The following is a 19,039-nucleotide window of genomic DNA, read 5'->3' as shown; positions in this document are numbered from 1 at the left end:
CAAATCCCGGGGCCAAGGGGCCCAGGCAAAAAATTGCGAATAGTCGAAACCGTGATCGTCAAAACTGCGAATAGAGAAGGAGAAGTGTAATCAGAAATCAGAACCCCTGATGAAGGCATAGTCCTGTTGAAACACGAACTGTATTAGGTCTGAACCATACGTTCATCCAATTTTCAACTAATTCCTACTGTGAGCAAAGTAGTTTTTTGAATTATATGTATCACATTGCTAAACACAATTGATGTGTTTATGACTTATATATTGGTTTTTATATTTTTACATTTTTAATAAACTTTTACTGGATCATTCAGCGATGACTTCTCCACCTTGTTTATTGTGATTTTTTTTCAGCTATACTGTAGTGTGGATCACAGGTCTTTCTTGTTTTTGTATTTCCTGGCTGGTTAAATCACTTGTTTGTGGCTAATCAGTCATATTCAGCGGCACGTAACTGGATAGCACTGTTGAAAATGTCCGGTTAGCGCCCAGTTTGAAACCAGCTATTTTGGAGATGTTTCATGGGCAGAGTCAGCACAATCGGTTAAATGTGATATTCAGCATTTAACCAGCCAAGGTAACTACATATTTTTATGTGGTTTACCATAGATGGTTAGGTGCTGAATGTCGCACCTAACTGACTGTGTTTTCACCTGCTCTGTAACCACAGAAACTCAATGCCAGACCCTGCAGGTGGCCTAGCATTGAATTTCCAGGGGTAACGCCAGCAGTGGTCAGCAAAATGCTGATTGTATATCAGGCCCAATGTGTACAAGCAGATAGTTCTACACTCAGGTTCACAGCCATACATTTTTGGGTAGAATAATAGTTTCCATTTTCAGTTTTTATTTATTACTATACACGGTACTGTGCAGTTGATATTTAATCCTTACATGTGTCTGCCTTACTCTTCGACTCAGATAAAGTTACTGGCAAAACAATCCTTTTTAAGTTTGCTTTATTGCTCTTTTCTTGGCTCCGGTGACCCTCTCTACTCTAATCTGCTTTCTTTCTCTTTTTAACGCTGAGTTTCACTAAACCACAGAAGAGCTTCATACTGCAGGCCGGTGAGGTTAATGCTCCATGCTCTTAGGAATTGAATGAGCATCAGAGCATTTTCCTCACCAGCCTGTGGTAAGAAGCTTTTCCGCAGTTTAGTAAAAGGAGCCCTAAGTCATTAACTCAACTCTCTTTCTTAACAGGTAAATATAATCTCTAGATAAAGGAGACCAAGTAAACTGCTTTGCTTGGCAAATAAGCTCAAGTGACAAAGGCGGGCAGGGAGGGAGACCAGGTAAATTTATGTTGAATCTTTGGACCCAGTAGGAATTGTCTCCTGTTAAATAAGAGGCTTCTTAGGGATCGTTTGCCAAGTGTAAAGCTGCTATTATGGAGATGCTTTTCAGCAGAAGATGAGCCAGTGAATTGTGACAAAATAGTATGCAAGAAATTGGTTTAACTCTGCACTTTATTATAACAGTCATAAATTTCAAGACAGTTTTTCTGAGGCTTCTATTGCTATTCTTAGCCAGAAGCTTCAGATCTGTGGAAACCCTAGAAGCTCCCTAATGAGTGGTTCTTCAGTTTCGGTGGCTTGAGCTACATGCATTGTGCAGGCTTTCCATTTGTGATTTGGAGATATGAGTCTTAATCCACTGAAATAAAACTCGGATTGCCTGCCTTTTATATATCTCCTTTAGATTAATAGGTATAACAGTGTCTCTGAGTCACTGTGTTATTGGTAGCCCTGGAAACCCCTTTTTTTTCTTTGCATGCCTTCAGAATCAGAAAAGGGAACTACAGTTCTAGAATACATCGCTTCCAGAGATTGTTACAAGTGAAAATAATAATAGAATTATAATAATGTAATTCTCTGGGGAATGAGAGTGCAGAGTGGGTGAGATTCCCCAGGGGATTACTGAGTCCGCTTAGGCCAGAGCCTGCCAGAAGGGAGGAAGGGAGTGTGGCATACCCAGTAAATTGACATTTTGAAAGTTTTTACAGTATGGTTATAGTATTATGTTGCAGTAAGTGAGTGACAATAGATGTCACTGGGTAGAGGAAAATTAGGGAAGTGCAGTCAAACCTTGGATAGCGAGTAAAGTGGTGTGCGAGTGTTTTGCAAGACGAGCAAAACATTTTATTAAATTTTAACTCGATAAAACGAGCATTGTCTTGTAGTACGAGCACATATACGTGCATCACATCAAGTATGCATAATATACATACGTCGCATCGCATCGCTGAGCGCATTTCCGAGCGTGGCTGAACGTAATACAAGCACCCGCAGTTCAAGCACACACAACATATGCACATCTTATGCTGAGCGCAGTTGAACGTAATAAAAGCATCACACCCAATTCACCCACAGTTCAAGAGCGCTATATAAGTGTGCATTTCAGGCACGATTCTATTCAAAAGTAAAGGGCAGGTTATTTGTTTTACTGTATATATTTTTATTTTTTACAGTACAGTATTTTGTATTAAAGTTTTTGGGTTGTGGAACAAATCATGAGTTTCCATTATTTCCTATGAGGAAATTCACTTTGATATACGAGTGCTTTGGATTACAAGCATGCTTCCGGAACGAATTATGCTCGCAAACCAAGGATTTACTGTGTTGTATCACTGAGCGTATGGTCTTTGGTGTCCATGCTTCCTGCCAAAGACCTGTTGAGAAAAGAGTGTTGAAAAAAAGGGGAAAGCAAAGGCAACAAAGGTGAGAAAAGGAGTGAGCTCAGGGGTGAAAAAGTAGAGGGCCCCATAAGCAGAGCAGGGAAAAATTGCCTGATGTGTCCAGGAGGTATGTGAGGGAAATTGTGCGTCCTAGGTGAGAAGATGCGCAGGGATGTCCAGGCCTCATTGTAAGTCTGGCTGATGGAAAAGAGCACAGCAGGACCCCAATTTGGGGGGGAGAGTCCAGACAGTATACAGCCTTCAGTGGAGGTGCCAGATAGGATGGGTTGGAGGAGAGGTAGACATGAACTGCTGTTACTAGACATTTTTAAGCTAATCAATGCCTAATAGTTGCTGTATGCAATTGAATTCCAACAATAAAGACTTTTAAAAAAATATTTCAAGGATATTGTTTGCCACTTGACTTTTGCCACAGTTTAATAGTAAAAAGTTCTAGATTAAAAGATTCCTGGATTACTAGTGCTTATTTCTAGAACTGTGTATAGGAACAGATAAGGGGAAGTATCTTCTTAAATCCCACAGCCTACCAGGATTAGCCCGGCCCAGACCTGCACCTAGCTGAATAATCAGAATTCTTGCTTTGTAATCACCTGGTCTGGATCCTTGTCCCAAAGAGCTTACCCAATGCCCAGAACTTTTGTGAGCGCAAACAGGATTGCAGTAATACTAAACATACATTCAAAAAGCCACAAAAAAAACAAAAGAAAGATTTTATAGCAGTCTCACAGATTTCAAAAATTAATCTGCTGAAACACAAACAAGTGGGAAAGTGCATATTCTAAGCACTACAGAAATGTGTTCGTCACTGATTCAAGTGCTTGGCTAAGATATGTGTGTGAGCGAGTGGTGGGATCAAGAGTGGCAGAGGGTTTTAAAGGAGTGAATGGATGGGGATTGATCAGTAGCTGAAATCCTCATGAGTGAATGCGGGGAGTTAGGAGTGTTGGGGGAGCTAACCCCCAAATTCTATAAATGGTGGCAAAGTTAGACACAAAATTGGTTATTCAGTTAGATTAGGGCCGGTTATGCAAGTAATAAAATAAACTAATTGGGGATACATGCTAATAATTGTCATTAATAAGCATTAATTGACACAGATTTGCAGTCGTGTGCATAAGACTTACACATCAGTTCTGTAAACCATGTGCCTGACTTTTCTTGCATCCAAATCCACAGGGGGTGTTAACGTGGGATGGTCATGGGCATATTCTTGCAGGTACTTTATGGAATAGTTGCATTTAGGCCCCCATCATTTGCATCAGTCATAGACACCTCAAGTTTAGCACATAACTGCAGACTTAACCTAGTGTTCTCTAAGATTTGGCACATAACTCTGGTGTTATAGAACAGTGGTTCCCAACCCTGTCCTGGAGGACCACCAGGCCAATTGGGTTTTCAGGCTAACCCTAATGAATATGCATGGAGCAGATTTGCATGCCTCTCACTTCCATTATATGCATATCTCTCTCATGCATATTTATTAGGGATAACCTGAAAACCCGATTGGCCTGGTGGTCCTCCAGGACAGGGTTGGGAACCACTGTTATAGAATACTAGCCTAGTGGCCTCTATGGAATGTACTCCTAAGTGGCTAAGTACAAGTTGGGTTATGAGCAGCAATGGGGAGTTATGAGTGAATGGATAGCTGAGTGTTATAAGGTCTGAATGAGTGGATGGAGGTTATAATTGGTGGGAGAACAAAGTGAATGCAAGGGAAGATCAATGAACACTATGAGAAAGAGTACATGAATACATTGTGGAGAAATTCTGAACTGAGTCATCCTGTCCCCTCTCCATGCCTCCTCTTCACTTCCACTTTCCTCCTCGACGTTCCCTCCCTTGTCTCATCTTACACCATTCACTTTCCTCCATCCCTCATCCTCTCTCTTTCTCTTCATTTTCTAACCTTTTCACCTCATTAGCACTCCTCTCTTCTGTTGCTGGCAGTTGAGGTCTATGGCATTTCATACCAGAACCCTTAATGCCAAGATTACACCATGACCACAACAATGTATTACAGTATTTCTATAGCACTACCAGATGCTTGCAGTGCTGCACAATGTACATGAAAGAGTTGGTTCCTGCTCAGAAGAGCTTACAATCTTATTATGACAGACACATAGGACCAAAGGGGAGGTCAGAACAAAGTACTCATGTAGGGAATTAGAAGGGAGTGGGGGCTGATGAGATGGAATCACATAGGCCTAAAGGGGAGTCAGAGCTTAGTGTTCATGAAAGAAATCAGAGGGGGCTGGAGAGGTGAAAGGGGACTACTGAGGGAATGACAGAATGGTATGTTGGTAGGGTTAGGATTTAAACCAGATATGGCCAATCTTCTCTCTAAACCATAATCATACACCTACACAAACACGAACCAAGATATCTATGTTATGAACCCTAATGAAATGACATGGCCAGGCTCTTCTAAATTGTAAATTGCATTGAACTCCTTCTGGGGCATATTAGCAATCCATCAATACTCATGTAATGTTATGTAATTTCCTCCTGAAGCACTCTTCAGCAGCTGTAATGGGGCTGGGGTTCATGCCATGACCTCTTCTGCTATGGTCTTCTGCTGCCAGGTTGGGATTTATACTGCTACCTTTTATAACACACTCTATGGTGGTAGCCATGGGTTAGGGTCAGTAATATTGCTTTCTCCAGTTATGTTTTCTACAAATCCCCATTGTAATTTTCACCGGCAGGACATAGGAACTACAGTTCTCCCCCGGTCATTCGCGGTCAGCGATTCATGGTCCCAATCATTCGCGGTATTTTCCGACTGCGAATGACCGGGCAGGAGAGGGCAGACGGAGAGGCAGGAGAGAGCAGCCAGAGCGCCGGCGAGTGAAGGAAATCACTCGCGGTATGCTCCGACCGCCTCTTCCTGCACTAAAGTTGGGCCTCACCAATCAGGAGCTGCACTCTCCTGTCTGCCCCGCTGAAAACCGTATTTGCGGTTTTTCAAGATCCGCGGGAGTTCCTGGAATGGAACCCCCACGAATATCAGGGGAGTACTTTATTGCCATCATTTAAAGTCTCCCTGCCTTGAGCTCTGGATAATTTTCACCATTGAGGGCCTTGGAAAACTCCACCTGCCCTGCTAATACTTGAGTGTGGCATAGTGGTTAGAGCTACAGCCTCAGCATCCTGATGTTGTGGGTTCAAATCCAGTGCTGTTTCTTGTGACCCTGGGCAAGGCACTTAATTCTCCATTGCCCCAGGTACATTAGATAGGCTGTGAGCCCACCAGGACACATAGGGAAAAAAGCTTGAGTACCTGACTGTAAACTTTGTCCAAGCAGTATATAAAAATCCCTTTCCTTTGGCACATGGGGCTTGAGTTCACACTGTCAGCGCCTGATCTCAATTTAACTTTGTATATATTTACACCAGTTATTTACTATATACAAAATTTTCTCAAAAATTGTGACACATATTTTTGAAAATCAAAAGTATGCATATAATTCCAAACTCCTGCTCACTCTCCCTCCAATTAACATTTCCTTTATTAGAGACTTCATAATGTATTCCTCTAACATGTGAGAATGACTTTATAGCGGAATTAGAAAAGGTACAGAGAAGTGTGATGAAATTGATAAAGGGGATTGAATTAATTCTCCATGAGAAAAGGCTAAAGCGGCTGGAGCGCTTCAGCTTGGAGAAGAGACAGCTCAGGGGAGATATGGTAGAGGTCTATAAAATACTGAGTGTAATGGAATGCGTAGATATGAAACACTTGTTTACTCTTTCCAAATATACTAGGATAGGGAGCATGCAATGAAGCCACTAAGTAGTAGATTTAAAATAAATCAGAGAAAATATTTCTTCACTCAACATGTAATTAAATTCTGGAATTTGTTGCCAGCCAATATGGTGATAGAAGTTAGCTTAGCAAGGTTTAAAAAGGGTTTGGATAAATTTCTAAAAGATAAAACCCATAAACCATTATTATAATGGACTTGTGAAACTCTTCTACTTATTTCCAGGATAAACAGCATAAAATCTGCTTTACTCTTTGGGATCTTGCCAGGTACTTGTGACTTGGTTTGCCTAATGTTGGAAACAGAATTTGGGCTATCCCAGTATGGCAATTCTTATGTTCTTATGTCAGTTTCAGCATATATCAGAGTGCATTACGAGTAAATAATTGGATCACATGCTTAAGTAATTAAAAAAAACCCACAAAAATTCTATTCAATGTTTTATCAGGAGACATCTGATAAAATACTAATCAATGGAACCTTTGTTATTACTGTTTGCCAAAGAGAGATTTGTGATTGCCCTGTTAATTCACTTGGGTATGTAGAAATAAGGGTCAAAGGGATAGAAAGGAAGGGAAAAGAGATGGAAGACATACTTTTTATGGATATAGGGTATAGGGGAGAAAAAAAGAGGGAGGAGATGGTACACATGAATGGGAGAGGGGTGGAAGGGAAGGGCAGAGTGAGGGAGGAGATAGTGCACCTAGATGGGAAGGGAAGACATGAGAAAAGTAAATTTGAGAAGAAAGCAGAAAATTGAAGAAAGTTAATGTTAAGCGTTAATGCAAAAGAAGGATGTAGGGCAGAAAATGAAGGAGAGAAAAACAGCAAATGGATAACAAGGCCCTTGAAACAGAGTTAAGAGCACAGTCAAAAGGAAGTACAACCAGAGACTGGGAAAAGATGAGTAGAAAAATAAAATCACTAGGCAATAAAGGTAGGAAAAATTATTTTATTTTCAATTTAGTGATTAAATGTGTCAGTTTTGAGAATTTGCATCTGCTTTCTATATTTTGCACTGTTCAGGAAGAAATTAATTTATTTCTATTTCTCTGGGATTGTACTGCATGCAGTCTGGTATCTTAAGGTTTCATTTGTGCATATTAATACTTTTAGTATGTAGTCCTTTGAATTTGCATAGAGTTTATCTGTGTTCTGGGTGTGTGACCGAGGCCAGGTGTTCTGGTAGGAATGAAGGTTGAAAAGTGTTATTGGTGTCATGGTCCCAAGTAGGAAAATATCAGCTTTCTTATGCTTTTCTTATGTACTTTAGTTTTTAATTAGTTCTTCCTTCTCCTATGTTTTCTGCTATGTACTCTAGTCTTAATTATATGTCAACCGAGTCGAGCTCCACTGGAAGATGACCCGGTATATAAACCAAAGATTAGATTTCACCATATGGCTAAAAAAAAATAGAAAAAATAGAACAAAAAAAAAGACAAAAATTCCACCACCCATCAAAAGCCAACAACAAAAGGTGGAAAAAAAACCTCTTAAATTAAATAATCATAAACATTCACTTGTAAAAATTAAATCATAGTATTATTTTTTTTTTTTTATTGATATCGTTGTTTAAAATATATGTTGTCTTTTTGTATCTGCTGACTTCAAGAATTCTCTGTTATAACATTCATAGCAAAAAACCTCCTTCTCATCAATATTCATCAAAAAGATTTATATAATAGAACAACATAACTTAACTGAAGGGTCCTGGTCCCCTGCTTTCAATGGAAGTAAAACCCGGATGTATCAATCTGTCCTTTCTTTTATGTTTGGTTTCTCACTAAAAAGGCAATAAGCCATGTGGTTTGAACCTGTCACGGGGGACCCCCAGCCAGTCGTTTTCAAGATAGCCCTAGTGAATATGAGAGAAATTTGCATGCCTACTAATTACTTTATAGGCAAATCTCATTCATGCATATTCATTAGGGATATCTTGAAAACCTGACTGTCTGTGGGTCCTCCAGGACAGGTTTAAGAACCACTGCTACAGGTTAATGTTAAGGATTGTCTATATAGGTTTCAAAGACCATAGAAATGACAGAGAAAAACACTATATGTGCTTTTTCTTTATTTGCTGGCTTTGTTTTGGTGCTTGGAAATGGGCATGTTCTGTTTGTGCTGTCTGGTTTGCCTTCACACTGAAGAAACCATTAAAACATGTGCTATTGGTTTACTTTTACACTAGAAAAAAAGCACTAACACTGGCTTTTGCAAAGCCTTTGGAGAGGTTTCTACCACAGGCCGGCGAGGTAAATTCTCCGACACTCCTAGAGATCCTATGAGCTGAATTCCTCCAACTTTGTAAAAGGAGCCCTAAGTTATTTGTGTATGATATTCTGAGGGCTGTTCTTGATACGTTTTGTGCATTAATAATTAGAATTAAAATTATTGTCTGGTTTAAAGTATTACCAGTATTGAGCTGATGTTTGGATTTCTGTGCACAATTCAGAACCCAGCATGCCTCACAAGTTGTACTTTTATTGATGTTCTTTCAATAAAAATAAAAGTTAGAACCCCCCCTCCACCCCCACACATACTTTACAGGCTTAAAATGTTTATTTGCAATGCCTTAGGCCCATAAAATTATCTTTCTGCTTTGAGTTGGGAGGTGCGGTGAAGAAAATTAAGACTGTGGGGATGGTGAGGGGACAGATATGAAAAATTCACTTCACTGTAGGGACGGTGAGGGGACTGAGTGTACCCACGTCACTCTAGTTTCTTTAGGAGTCACATATTAATATTTTGTGAATGGTATTTTTTTGTATGTACTATAAAGTATTTTCCATTCATCGTCTGAATTATTATTTTAGGTAATTGGTTAATCCATGCAGCAGTTAAGGGCTGTACAATCTTCTTTGAATTCTTCAGGTTTTTGGATTATTTCACAAGCAACCTTATTACCTTATCTAGACTACTGCAACTCCTTATACAAGGAGTGAAATTTCAGAAAAAAAATTGCAAGAACTTCAAAATACTGCAGTAAGAATGATTTGTGGAGCAAGAAAGTTTAATAGAGTTTCTCCCCTATTCAGGGATCTTCACTGGCTACCAGTACGTCTTAGAATAAGGTTTAAGATTACTTGTATGGTCTATATATCTTTATCAATACTGAATCCAATAAGATTAACCAATTACTATCATTATTTAAATATCAACGTTTACCTATTCAGATTAGAACATTTGGTTCCTACTATCTCTTTTGCAAACACCTTAAAACATATTTATTTGATAAATGGGCTGAACAGACTATATAGCTAATAATGGAGAAAATGCTGAATATAAGACAATTGTAGCATAGCATATAGGCCCCCTTTTATCAAGCCGTGTTAGAGGTTTTTTATTGCCCTAATGTGGCTTGATAAAAGGGGGCCATAGTTTTCTAAATGTGCAGAATGCATTTCAGATGATGTTCAATTCTGAGTAGATCTAAATGAGAAGAATAGAAAGAATGTGACTGAATATTTAAATATAATGATAATTGCACAACCTCAGGGTTTTACAATAATATTACAAGGTAATAATTCCATTCCAGAGAAGATAAACAATGAGAACGAAGTTCCAGCCATTTATGCTAATGAAGGAGCTGACTTGCCTAAAAGGAACAACAGACTATTCTGTTACTGTTTTAAAAATGAAGGTTAATAAAAACAATAAAATAATAATTTTTTTGCCTAGCTTTTAGAAGTCAAAACCTCAAATCACTGAGGCAAAGATAACAATACTAGAATATTTAAGTGCATCATGAAAGCATGTCAATGATAGTCTGAAGGGGAAAAAGTTAGAGGTGTGGGTGGGTGGGGGAGGGGTAATAGAAATAGGCCATCACAAGGTGGCAGGCATTTTAGAAAACCCAGATATTTCTTAAATCTTTTCTTGTTAGTTTCAAAGTGTCTGATCATTTCAACTTCAAATGTCTTACATTCCTGGATTGTTTTAAAATTCCCTTTTAGTATTTTGATCATAAGATCACAGAGGCAGTGTTCTGGTCGCAAGAAGAGCTTCTCCATAGAGGTGTCACCTTGGACTTATCGGCCTGGATTCTGTATAGAATGTCTGGGAGGGGCGTCCTATACAGAATTGGGCCTACGCCCGCCTAAAATAAAACCCGATTCTGTAACCGATGTCCATGTTACAGATGCTGATTACAGAACCAGGTTAGTGTAGACTAGAGAATTGCGCGGGGACAGAAATCCCGCCCGTCCCAGCCAGGATCCTTTCCGTCCCCACCCGTCTCCGCCCATCTCCGTGAGAAATCCCCTCCATCCCCGCTCATCCCCATAAAAAGCAGCAATTACTTCTGACAGGATCATCAATTTCACAGTTTCTTTTGTGTTTGTGCTGCTGTTTTCCTTGTGGAATCTCTTTGGTGGAGCCCTTTTTTGTTTTCTGTTTAGGTAATTAACTTATATTCCCCCTCTTTTGCTAAGGTGTGTTAGCCGATTTAGCGTGCGCTAAATGCTAATGCGTCCATAGAATATAATGGTTTATAAGTTAATTACCTGAACAGAAAACAAAAAAGGGTTCCACCAGAGATTCCACTAGGAAAACAGCAGCACAAACACAAAAAAAACTGTGGAATTGATGATCCTGATGAAATCTTTATTTGAAAAAGGTGCAGATGAATTCAAAAATAAAACACAATATGAAAATATAAAACACAATAAAAGATTTCATCAGGATCATTAATTCCACAGTTTCTTTTATGTTTAAGTTAATTACCTGATTGTCGGCTGCCGAATCCTCCTGCTTCTCTGAAGTACCTCCTCATGCCTGCTATGCTCATTGCTGCTCTGTCCTCAGCTCGGGTTTGAAAAAAAAATTGCTTGATTCCTTGTCTCCTGCCTCCTTGGGTAACTCTCTTCGAGTTCGAGTCTCGCCAGTATCAGGGCCTTCGGGGTGCTGGGCAGATCACTAAATACAGTACTCCCCCGATACTCACGGGAGTTCTGTTCCAGGAATCCCCGTGAATGTTGAAAAACTGCGAATACGGTTTTTAACAGGGGAGACAGAAGAGGGCAGCCAGAGAGGCAGGAGAGGACAGCCGCCGCCTGTGTCTTCCCGCTATAGCCTTGCCGACCAATCAGCAAGCAAGGCTCTCAGCTACGTACATGCTGAGCAGTGAGCTCGGCACATAAACAGCTGAGAGCCTTGCTTGCTGTTCCCGCCCCGCCGCTGGACCAATCAGCAAGGCTTTCAGCTGTGTGCGTGCTAAGCTCACTGCTCAGCATGGCGCCGAACTGGTCTCTCAGTTGCGTCAGAATTTAGGTAGGCCTCAGTAAGTCGAACCCTGCTTCCGAAGCCTTCCATCCCCGTGGGAGTCCCGTGTGCCAGAGGGGGATACCCATGGGTGAGGGAGGGATCTCCGCGGGATTCCCGTGATCCCCGTTCCTATGTAGACCTCTAATGTAGATGCAGCCACTACATTTATCGCGGCAAGGGATCTCCCTGCGCAATAAGTATAGTGGCTGTGGCTGCCTTCCCCCCCTGACGATCACCAGCAGTAGGGTGCCCAACCACTCCTGCTGGAAGGTCGCCCAACCCCCCCCCCCCCGATCGCCGGCAGGAGGATTCCCAACCCCTCCTGCCAGAAGAAGACCCCACCCCCGAACACTGGCAGGAGAGTGCCCAACCCCTCCTGTTGGAAGAAGACCCCCCACCCCCCATGATCACTTGCAACACCCCCCCAGACCTCCCCCCACTAACCTTTCAACATTGGCCGGATGGAAGGGTCTTCCGACCGTCCGTCCTGCAGGCACAGCTCGTCGAAATAAGGCGGGCCCACCCCTTTCCAGCCCATCCCCGATAAGCCAGTGATTGGGGGTGGGGTCTTCATCCGGCAGGAGGGGTTGTGCACCCTCCTGCCGGCGATCGGATAGATGGGCAACCTTCCGGCAGTAGGGGTTGTGCACCCTCCTGCTGGCAATCATCAGGGGGGACAGGCTGCCACGGCCGCTATAGCTATTGCTGCAGGGAGATCCCTTGCCGTGATAAGTATAGCGGCCGCATCTACTTACAGTGTAGGCCAGCATTTTGCTAGCCTACATTGTAAGTGTCTCCCACTCTACTAGGGAGACACGTAGGACTGCCTAGGTTCACTTAGGCGAGCTTAGGTGGTCTTGTGGGCCTCCCTAGGCTCCCGGAGGCACCTTCAATATAGGCAGCCTGTCTGGGGAGCATTTCTGTTTTAAAAAGTGTGTCCCAATTGGCTGATTAGACAGCTGTAGGATGCCTATAGCTGTCTACAATCGGGGCACACTGTGCAGAATCCGGGCCATCATGTCTAATCTAATGTCTATGTGAATTGATAACTTGGCTTTTTAACATTTGATCTGCCTTCCCAGCATAGCATAATTCTTCATATTTTAGTAATACTGTATACATCATAATAGAGGAAGTGTATGCAAAGCTGTCTTTAGACATAGGCAACATAAAAGCATACTAGAATCCTAAATGTTGAAGATGGCCAAAAAACTGGTGCTTTGGATTCCCTACTTTATCTCAGGGAACCCCTCCATGCATGTCCTTAAATCTGCCCCTGGAAGCCTGAGTGTGAACCCCTCAAGTTGATTGTCTTTCTCATGTAAGGTCTTGTGATATATGCTGGCATAATTTGCAGCTTGATATATTGCAGGGAACTGTACTTTTCTCTTCTTTATGAGCATCTGTTAGAAGCTTAGCTAAAGATTGAGCAGTTATCAGAAGGCTAGTATTGTTGGAGCAGAGAATATTTCAGTAATTCATCCTCTTGGAATAATGGCAATAGTACGAGGAGGGATCTTCTTGCAGTGTTCTCTTTGCTGTAGTAGGCTTTCCCTGGGTGTTTTAAGTGAAGAAACAATTTTCTCAGAGATAGAAACATAGAAAAATGAAGGCAGATAAAGGACATATGGCCTGTCTAGTCTGCCCAACCATGCCATCCACTATCCCCTCCTCTCCCCTAGAGATCCAACATACTTGTTCCAAGCTGTCCCGAATTCAGATACTCTTCATCTCCATTGCCTCAATCGGGAAGCCATTCCAAGTATTCACCACCCTTTCCGTGAGAAAGTATTTTCTGGGGTTACTTCTGAATCTATCCCCTTTCACCTTCATCCAATGCCATTTCATTTCAGAGCTTCCTCTCAATTGAAAGAGATTTACCGTACCTCATTCGCATTTATGCCACATAGGTATTTAAACATTTCTAACAATAAATAAATCGTAGTGACAGTAAAACCAACAATTTATGAAAATGTCACTCCCCAGCAGTGGACTCAATTTCTAAGATCCAATTCAGACAAAAAGGTGGAGGAAAAGCCTCAATTATTATATCACGTAGCAATCATTGATGATTTTTAAGCTAGCGTTGTTTTTGTCATCGGCAAAAAACTCACACCCAAAAGAATGTAGGGATCTAGAGAAATTTAAAACCCACTACTGTGTGCAGTAGAAAATAGTATTTTTATAATTTTTCATTTTTTATATCATGAATTCATCAAAATAGCCTATAGTTTAAAAGAAGTTTAAACGTACAACAGATGAAAGATAGAAAAAAGAATAAACAGCTCTGGCGCCAGAACTTATGCTGTAGCAGAACCAACTTTGTCGGTTACAGAAAACCTTATTATCAGTGGCATTCAGATTTGCAGCATAATCAACGATGGCAGGCCAACAATTCCTCCTACAAGATCTTGTTTCACCAACAGTCCAACGGTTTCTTCTGGAATTCAAAAAGCAATACCAGCTTCCATCTGGGCAACACTTGAGCTCACAATGCTCAAGTTTTAGCATGCACAATGGCATAGAACGGCACATCGCAGAAATAGAGAAAACCTGTCACTAGGCATTTCCGGGATGACATCATAAACCCGCCAATAACCAAAAAATTTTAAACAGGAGTTGCTGAGCAAAATACAAAAAAAGGTCAAAAATAATCAAAAAAGAAAAAATTCAGAAAAAAACACACCACTAAACCTAATGTCCAGATCGTATTCTGGAAATAGATCCAGCGCTGTTCACATTGATGGGGTTTACATCTAATATTACCCCTTCTTTCAGCGAAAGGAATATGATCCAATACTACAAATTTAAATTCAGAAAAAAGATGTTTTTCATGGACACATTGTTTAGTCAGGACATCGACTTATTTTTTATTTGTTTGTTTAATCGCCTTTTAAACTACAGGCTTTTTTTGATGAATCAATTATATTAAAAAATGAAAAATTATAAAAATACTATTTTCTACTGTGTACAATAGTGGGTTTTAAATCTCTCTAGATCCCTACATTCTTTTGGGTGTGAGTTTTTTGCCGATGACCAAAACAATGCTAGCTTAAAAATCATCAATGATTGCTACGTGATATAATAATTGAGGCTTTTTCTCCACCTTTTTGTTTGAATGTTGGATCTGAGAAATTGAGTCCTCTGCTGGTGAGTGACATTTTCATAAATTGTTGATTTAAACATCTCTATCATATCTCCCTCTCTTGCCTGCCCTCCAAAGTATACATATTGAGATCTTTAAGTCTGTCTCTATATACCTTATGCTGAAGACCACAGACCATTATAGTAGCCTTCCTCTGGACTGACTCCATCCAGTTTACATCTTTATGAAGGTGTGGTCTCCAGAGATGATTCTGGGTTGTAGCCTTTTGTATGAAGGGGCCAATACACTGTTACTGCTACTTTTATTAAGAAGTGACTCTATTGCACTCTGTAAAGGTAATTTTATAACAGACAATGATCCTGCAAAATAGGAACGATCAATTACATCTTCTGGAACCACTACAGGTGAAGGCAGGTACTTTATGCACTTAGATGTGTAGATTAAGATGTTTCATAATCCACACACACTTGTAAACTCCCTCTGTTCAAACCTCACCCTGTATACATCAACCGACAAAGTGCATACAATCCGAATTTTATTAGAGGGTATATTACTTGCATAAGACAATGCATGGGCAGGAATGACTTTTTTAAATAAATTTAGGAATAAATAAATGAAACAACAATAATTATAATATATATATTGGTAAATATAATATAGACTGGTAAAATACATGGATAAGATCCAGAGTCAGCTTGTCACTCCTCTTAAGAACATAACAATTGCCGCTGCTGGGTCAGACCAGTGGTCCATCGTGCCCAGCAGTCCGTTCACACGGCGGCCCTTAGGTCGAAGACCAGTGCCCTAACTGAGACTAGCCTTACCTGCGTACGTTCTGGTTCAGCAGGAACTTGTCTAACTTTGTCTTCTGATGATGTTGAATGGAAAGGAAAGAGGAATCTACCCCCAGAACAGGTTTGAGAACTACTGGCATAGACAGTGTTGTTCAAAGTACTTGGTCAAAGTACTTAAGTAAAAATAAATAGCGATGGTCAAAGTACTTAAGTAAAAAGAACTAGCGATAGCCAATCAGCTAGCAGATCTGCACAGGGCAAGTATGGGCTCAATATTGTAGATGGATTCAGCTTCTACATTGTATTAAATTAGTTCACCCTCAAATCAAGGTACAAGAGGGGCGACCGGATTGCATATCGCTTTGCTCTACACATTATTAAATTGTAAAGGTGCAGCTGCCCAATGGTATAAATGTTTGAAGTTGAATATATGTAAAGCATCTAAAGGGATACAGGGAACTTGGGAGTTTGATCTGACTAAACATTTGAATGAATCTCAGTGGAAATTAGTTTGGAAAATAACTACTACTTCATTGCACTCAGCAAGTTTAATGCAATCTTCCTTCTTCTTAATGCATAAGGCCCTATGGATTCTGTTTAAATTATCAAAGATACATCGAAAAGAAAATTCTGTTGGGCATGTAAGGATACAATTGGAACATATGTTGTTTAAATGTCCTTATGTGGCTTCTTATTGGGGTAAATTTTGGACAACAATTTCAACCTTGCTATCTACAGTATATCAGAGCCATCAACTTATCTGATAATTATATTGGGGGGGTTCGGGTTAAAGTCAACATTAAGGCCCTCTTTTACTAAAGTGCGCTAACCGATTAGCGTGCGCTAAACGCTAACGTGTGCAGGTTAGTCTGTGGACGCGTTTAGCGCACGCTAATCAGTTAGCGCACCTTAGTAAAAGAGGGGGTAAGTTCTCTTAAAACACAATTATTAAAGAACTGAATAATGATAACATAAAACCAATTTTAAATACTTGGAAGAACTTTTCTATATTGGAGTATAATATGTGGTGGAATATGTTGTGTTTCTACAGTAAATATGGAAAAGTTTATGCAATTAAATGTGGCAATTACTTAAATTCAAGGATTAATGTTGTTATATTTAGTTTGGATTATTATGTTATGACATCCTATGGCTTATTTTTCTTTTTCTAATATTGTGTTGGTATTTTTTGTTTGTTTGTAATGTTTTATCTTTAAATTTCAATAAAATATTTATGAAAAAAAAAAATCTGCACAAGGCAGAAGTGCAGGAAGATCTCTCCTTTCCCAGCCCACCGCTGGACCACCAGGGAATTGAAAGGTACGCAGGGGAGGAGGGAGGGAGGGAAAAGTTGTCACAATTGGCTAGGACAGGAGGCGGGAAGGATGCCTCTTGTTCCGGCCCACCAGTGAACCACCAGGTCTTATGGCAGGTCCTGCGAAGGCCTGCAACAGGTCTAGGAAAGGGTGGGTGGGCGCTGAACCAAATATAAGCCGAGAGCCCCATTTTTGGGCCCAAAAATCTCAGCTTATATTCGAGTATATATGGTAATACTGAAGATCTCTGGGATTGCTTTCTTAGCACACTGTCTGCTGAATGCTGGCCTTATTGTAATTTTGCTAACCAAGGACTTCAGTAATGTCATTGAGTGCTTAGCAAGGGTAATGTATGAATGGTTTTAAAAAACAATATGAAATATGTGACAGAGATTGTAGTGACAAATACCTTTCCTGACACCCATCAACTGCATCGCCCTTGACCTTGTCCTGCTTTGAAGAAGAAAGTAATGAAAGGGCATTCAAACACAGGAGACTGTGTGAAAATGCAGTTGGATTTTGTAAAAATACTACTAAAACGTTGTTTATAGAGAGGCCATGTCTAAAGCTTTAACATAAACAGCTTCAAAGAGAAAACCAATTTAACCTTGCATTATTTTCACATCAAACTGTAACAATACCGACAAGCACTTTGAGCAGTCAGTGTAATATTTAATGTTTAACCAGCTGTGGGGAACCACATAAACACGTTTATTTAATTACCTTGAACAGTTAAGGGCTGAATATCAGTACTTAACCAGCCAAGTGCTGATTCTGCCCCCAGAATGCCTCTAAAACACCTGGTTTCAAGTTGGGTGCTAAAGCAGACATTTTTTGTGGCACTAACTGGTTAAGTGTGAATGAAAATGACTGATTAGTCTTGGACTCTCAGGTTTACAGGATGCTTATCATGAATATGCATAGAAAACATTTGCATATTGTGAAGGCAGTTTAATACATATCTACCTCAGGGTTGATATTCAAAGCAATTTAACTGGCCTGAAATGGCTCCTGATAGTAGCATAGTAAAGGGGTTGCGAGGAGTGCGGTCCGCCCTGGGCGCGGTCTCCCTAAGGGCATGGTGGCCACCCTTCCTCCTCTCTGCCCTGCCCCCTCCCCCCGCTCAATCCCTGCTTCTCTCCTTACTGCGCACGCCCCATGCCTTCGCCCTACCTTTTAGGCCCTTTCTCTGATGTCACTTCCAGGGCCCACACATAGGAAGTGATGTCAAAGGGCAAGCGACACCGACGTGGGCAGCATGCTGCTCACGCCAGAGACATTTAAAAGGTACAGGGAAAGGGAAGGCAGCAGGGGGGCGGGGATGGGCGCTACCGCCCCATGCACCACTCACCCTTACTACACCACTGGCTCCTGACCAATTAAATCGCTTCTTCAAGGCCTAACCTTCACCATTCTGAGCTGCTATTTAACATGAATTCCAAATTGAAATGTAGCCGAGTACAGGCTTCTGACAGTAATCAGCAGAGTAGCAGTGTAATTGCAGGGAGGCTGCTTTGTTCTTTCAGAAGAAAACCATCTCTAAACTAAAAACAATTAACAAACCTTTCAGGGCTTATTATTAGTCTTTCGATAGCTTTAATCACTTATATTCTATATCGTCAATTCCAAAAAGCTAGTTATATAATCAATTCACAATATTCATCATTAATTCTTAACTCAATATGAAATAATTTTATTAAATACTCCTACATATATCACATATAATCTACTTATAAATCTCATACATACACATAGAAACCCCCCCCCCCAGTTCATACAATTAATAAAATAATCCCCCTAAAAATTTCTTATGAAATGTTCACCCATCACCTGGGTATAGCAGCAATCAAATCGCATAAATAATCGCAACCAGCATACAAAATGCTTGGATTCGAAGTTCTTACTCATAAATGTTCATAATTTGCATTTGCATATATCCCGTTGATCTTCTAGTAATCAGTAATGTCCAATTCACTCATATGCATCATCCTCGTCAAGCTCGACACGATTCTGTATTTTGCCACCAGGCGTCTTCAGGAGCTTACTGGGTACAGCTCCATTTCAAACAAACATACTTGTAGTTTCATTATAACAAATCATATA

General features: G+C 40.5%; 1 protein-coding gene across 11 annotated transcripts in view; it reads left to right on the top strand.

Moving 5' to 3' along the window:
• The window catches only part of PLCB1 (phospholipase C beta 1), a 1,208,816-nt gene that overhangs the window by 1,012,846 nt on the left and 176,931 nt on the right, over positions 1 to 19,039 (top strand). Inside the window, exon 32 of one of the 11 annotated variants that reach the window (XM_033937388.1) lies at positions 1,200 to 1,280. The exons of the other annotated variants lie outside the window; for them this stretch is intronic. Coding sequence (XP_033793279.1) covers positions 1,200 to 1,220 — 21 coding nt within the window. The 3' untranslated portion in view covers positions 1,221 to 1,280. Of the gene's footprint in view, positions 1 to 1,199; positions 1,281 to 19,039 lie in introns of those variants that run through there. 11 annotated transcript variants of the gene reach the window in all.

Source organism: Geotrypetes seraphini, chromosome 3 (assembly GCF_902459505.1).
Source record: "Geotrypetes seraphini chromosome 3, aGeoSer1.1, whole genome shotgun sequence".
In the NCBI taxonomy this organism is placed as follows: Eukaryota; Metazoa; Chordata; class Amphibia; order Gymnophiona; family Dermophiidae; genus Geotrypetes; species Geotrypetes seraphini.
The sequence above is the reverse complement of the archived record's forward strand: the minus strand, read 5'-3'. Positions and strand labels throughout refer to the sequence as shown.